Raw genomic sequence first — 4,706 nt, 5'->3', positions numbered from 1 at the left:
ATTATGGTGCCTTGTATAGTGTAACGATACATAGGACAGTGTAACGGTACATAGGGTGTGTATAGCTGTGCACGGTGAATTTGTGATATACGTGGACAAAGATATTCGAACCATGGTAAATAGGGTGTGCAAAGCTTTACATTTTGTGCTATGTTAATGCACCAGCAATTGATATGTTAAACAAATAGTTAGGAGGTTAAAATAATATAAACAAATTGATATGTTAAACAAATAGTTGGGAGGTAAAGTTGGGAGTCCCAAACTTGTAGCATGCATGTGAATGTGACCGGGGGGCCGGTTCGGTTTTGGAGAAATGAAAAAAAGGCATGAACTCGGGTACAGCTTTTGTGTCCTTGTGTCATAGCTTTATGTTTTATCGTCCTGACGCCGGTACAAGTACTTTTGAAGAAAAATTGAAATAAGAAGGAAATACATAAGGAGTGTTTGATTCCTCCCCTCTAAACTTTAGCATATTTAGATATTAATTAGAAGTATTAAATATAAATTATTTACAAAACTCATTACACAGATGGAGGCTAAACGGCGAGACAAATCTATTAAACCTAATTAGTCCATGATTTGACAATGTGCTGCTACAGTAATCATTTGCTAATTATGGATTAATTAGGCTTAATAGATTCGTCTTGTCGTTTAGCCTCCATATGTGCAATTTATTTTATAATTAACTCATATTTAGTCCTCCTAATTAGTCTCCGAATATTCTATGTGACATGGACTAAACTTTACCTCGAGGAACTAAACGCCCCCATAGACTAAAAGACAACAGCGCAACAACGCAGATCAAGGGCTCCGATTGTTTCTATCGCAGCTGCCGGGAGCACCATCAATTATCCGGAAGGTTGATCTCCTTTACATCAGAACTAATCAGGTTTCCATTCCCATTTAACAAGAACTGGACTTTCACCCCGCGGTAATTTTTCACAAAAGAACAGAACGAACGAGATCAGCTGGCCTAATCTGCTATCCTACTACTGTATCTCGCTGATTACTCAACTGATGGAGATGTTAGTTGGGGACATCGCCGGAGCCGGTGTGATCAGTTGGCGGCGACGTGGATGGCCGCGTTCTTGGCGGCGAGGCAGACGGGGCAGCCGTCCGCCCGGGGCTCGCAGGACTTGCACAGGCACAGGTGACGGCACGGCAGCAGCAGCACCGACGCCTCGCCGCCGCCGCACGCCCTGCACGCCCACCTGCTCGCCACCGGGGACGACGTGGCCGCGCCCGCGCAACCGTCGTCGGCCTCGACGAAGCAGCGGGACTCCGCGTCGTCAGCCGCCGCGGCGGCAAGGCCAGCGTCGGAGTCGCCGAAGCCTTCCTCGGCGGGCTGCGGCAGGGCAGCGCCGGCGCCGCGGAGGAGGAGCGTGTCGAGCGCGGCGCGTAGCCCCGACGCGACGGCCTCGTTGCTGCGCGCCACGCCGCACCAGGCCTGGCTCTCGGCGGCCGCCTGCCGCAGCCGCTCCTCGAGCTCCGCCGCGCGCCGGCGCGCGGCGTCCAGCTCGGCCTCCTTGGCCCGCAGCAGCCGCGCCGCTGCCGCCGCGGCGGCGCGCGCCAGCGGCTGGCACTGCCGCTTCCGCGCCTGCTCCAGCCCGGCCCGCAGCCGCTCGCACTCGGCGCGCACCAGCGCGTCCACCTCCGCGCCCTGCCGGCACAGCTCCGACACCAGCGCGTCCGCCGCCGACACCGCGCCCGCCGTGGCCGGCCGCCCGCTCGTCGACGTCGCCGCGGAGTCCACCACCCGATTCGCGATCGGCGCGGCAACCACCTGCTGCATCCCCGGGATCGGCAGCAGCGCCGCCGACGAGGAGGTCACGTACTGCTCGAGCTCGTCCTCCCGGGCACGTTTCCGCGACGGCAACACCACCACCCCGCCGCCGCCGTTGCACGTCAGCTCACTCTGCGCGGCGCTGACCACGCCGCCGGCCGGGCAGTTGTACTGGTACGCCTTGTTGCCCGCCGCGGCTGACAGGAGCGCTAGCATCTGCTCCTCGGCCAACCCGGCGCCGCCGAAGGGCGGCAGGCACCCGGGGAGGCCGCCGAACTGCGCCTGCACGGCCATGTCTACGAAGTCTTCTCCAGGAGAGGGAGGGAGCAGGGGAAGAGGGGAGAGACGAGCGACTGGGAGACGATGGAGAAGGCGAGCGGAGGAAGATCTCTATATAAAGCTGGAGGAGGCGACGCCACGTGGAAATTACCAGGCCGATTAATCTGGCGGTCACCGCAATGATGGCGCGCCTGCCGCAACGGCCGCGACAAAGCCCCGGCCGTGGTGGGGCCCACCTACGCCTCCACAGCTCCGAACGGATGGGTGGTACTCAGCTCGTACAGTCTGCATGTGTGAATGCATATTAATATTCATATGCCAAATGATTCGTGATCTACGTAATCAAACCGAGTTGTATACATTTATTTCTCATATATTTATATATTTATTAAATCGAGGGTTGAATTTGACCATACCACAATGTCTATGAAAAGCATCTCCATGTTAGAAAAATAGGTTGCTGAATTGCAGGTGTCTGAAATGATGACACAGTGCAGCCACAGCCAGCAGCTCTGACCATGAGGAGATTATCTAATTCAATGACTTGTACACTAGCTAGTATATTGCTTGTACACTATATATCTAATTAACCAATAAAGAAAAGACTAGCTAGCTGTGGTACTCAACTCGTTCAGATGGATCAGCGCATCTGCAACATGGAATCAAAGTGAACAGCAGTGTTGGATGCTCCTCAGAGACACTTCTGGACACATGGATTTATTTTATGGGTAGTATCTAGTTGTTTATCAGTGAGTGCGTTGTGATCTGCACTCCACATGATCTATCAGCAGCTTGGCCGGGCGTCTACTGAATATTGGCGAGGCGGCGAGGACATGATGTGCGTGCATGTGATGGTGGTGGCTAGCCAACCGAACCAAAACGATTTGTCAGGGCAAAATGGCAGATCTGATCTAGCTAAACAAATCCAGCTAGCAATGATATGATACTGCTTTTGTTTCCTTAAAACGCATATATATTTATAGATATATGTGTATGTGGGGTACTGGGGTAGATCGAGCTACCTCATGCAATTGTTTAGCCCATGGTGGACCGGTCAAACCGCAGTGCATTTTCTTTTTTGCTTTGAATAAAAATATGGATATAATTAAGAACATAACTTAAACATATGATCCAAAACTCAGTTTAGTACGCTGGTGTTTCACAGGTTGTTTATTTTAGGAGTTGAGTGGAACTTTACTTTCATTATATGTTGCAAAGATGATTTTAGTTTTATGACGCATTCCACATTAATCATGAAGTTTATAATACAATTTCTTAAATATATATAATTCTATGATAAATTTGGCAATGTGTGTGTTCATTGAAAAAAAAATTACTAATATCTTCTTAAATTAATACGTTAGTAGTAGATAGTAATTTGCATCCTCATTTTTCAGCATACTTTTTTATGACTTAAAACGCTCATTTTACATGGCCTCCTCTGATCATCCTGTAATAAGTAGTATTTAGCACAATTGGGAATCGTTATGTCAAGTCAAAAGGATCCATTATATTAGACATAATCATGTCATTATGAGGACAAACACAACTGGGAAAAGATGTTTGGAATCCATAATCTCCTCATCAAAGAACATCAATGGCAGACCATTTTGCCTTTTTCACACACAAAAGCAGGACAACCAAATCTCCACATCCTTATGATGGACCGTTCATTTAGGAATCAAGTTTAATTAGTCAGATCGAAAAATTCTTATCTTTCTCTATCTACAAGATGTCATTGGGTTCAATTTTCTACTGCCTCAAATGCATTGAACTTCACCAGCAGCCGAGCCGCTAAACTATATATTTCCCTGATGGGTCTTGCTGTCGAGGTAACTTTTACTAATTAAGCTACGCACAATCATCGCTTAATAATATATGGCTTTGACAGTCATCATAGTTGGCGAATCAGTTGATTCGTGTACGAACCAGCAAATAAAGGCTCCATTTTTAGGAAATTTCCTAACACCACACTGTCATCATCGCTGTCGTGTATACGGACCTGAACGCACGTTATGGGAAATATTCTTTGATTGAGAGTATCAACGAAAACGACCTATATATGTGCGCGTGCATGTGCACACCTGCACAAAGTCCCAATCTTTTTCCTTAATTCCACAGGATATCATATTGTGCAAGGTTGGATTAGTTGCTGGCACACTTTCAGTGACGACACACACATCAATTATATGGCCGGTTTGCCAAATGATAATGCTTATCGACAGCACCATGAGAGGTGACCAGACCTGCTGCTCATGATATACTTTATTGTGCATGAACATACATATTTGTGTATATGTGTGTGTGTGCCTGATCAAGCGGATCGAGACCGCATCACGCATCTGGATTGAATAATCGAGATATCGGCCATGCCGGTGTGGCAGCTTGCTTTTATTTGAAGCTTCAACGGCACTTTTAAGAACAAGTTTTGGAAGCATTAGGTATTAGAAAACGAAGTAGCTAGGAATGCTAACGAGACGCCACCGTTGCACCACCCCACAAATGTCATGATTTTGGAGAAGAAGACGGGATGAAAGCGAGGTACGGAGAGACTACTAGCTCATCGCCTCTTATATTATTGTAATAAGCACATGTAGTGGTTGGAAGATGAGGCGAAAACACGAGATAGCAATAATCGTCTAAA

At 48.2% G+C, this 4,706-nt stretch overlaps 1 protein-coding gene across 1 annotated transcript; it reads right to left on the bottom strand.

The window, feature by feature from the left end:
* Window positions 1-797: 797 nt before the first annotated feature.
* On the bottom strand, window positions 798-2,131 carry LOC101770645 (BOI-related E3 ubiquitin-protein ligase 1-like). Its single transcript, XM_004979358.2, has one exon. The coding sequence runs from the start codon at window positions 2,075-2,077 to the stop codon at window positions 1,058-1,060; it is 1,020 nt and encodes a 339-aa protein (XP_004979415.1). The 5' UTR covers window positions 2,078-2,131; the 3' UTR covers window positions 798-1,057.
* Window positions 2,132-4,706: the final 2,575 nt, after the last annotated feature.

This window comes from Setaria italica, chromosome VIII (assembly GCF_000263155.2).
Source record: "Setaria italica strain Yugu1 chromosome VIII, Setaria_italica_v2.0, whole genome shotgun sequence".
Lineage (NCBI taxonomy): Eukaryota > Viridiplantae > Streptophyta > Magnoliopsida > Poales > Poaceae > Setaria > Setaria italica.
Note: the sequence above shows the minus strand (reverse complement) of the source record. Positions and strands in the feature narration are given on the sequence as shown.

Bases quoted from the DNA above. Each gene is read 5' to 3' on its own strand.
- LOC101770645 (XM_004979358.2), bottom strand. From the start codon at position 2,077: ATGGCCGTGCAGGCGCAGTTCGGCGGCCTCCCCGGGTGCCTGCCGCCC.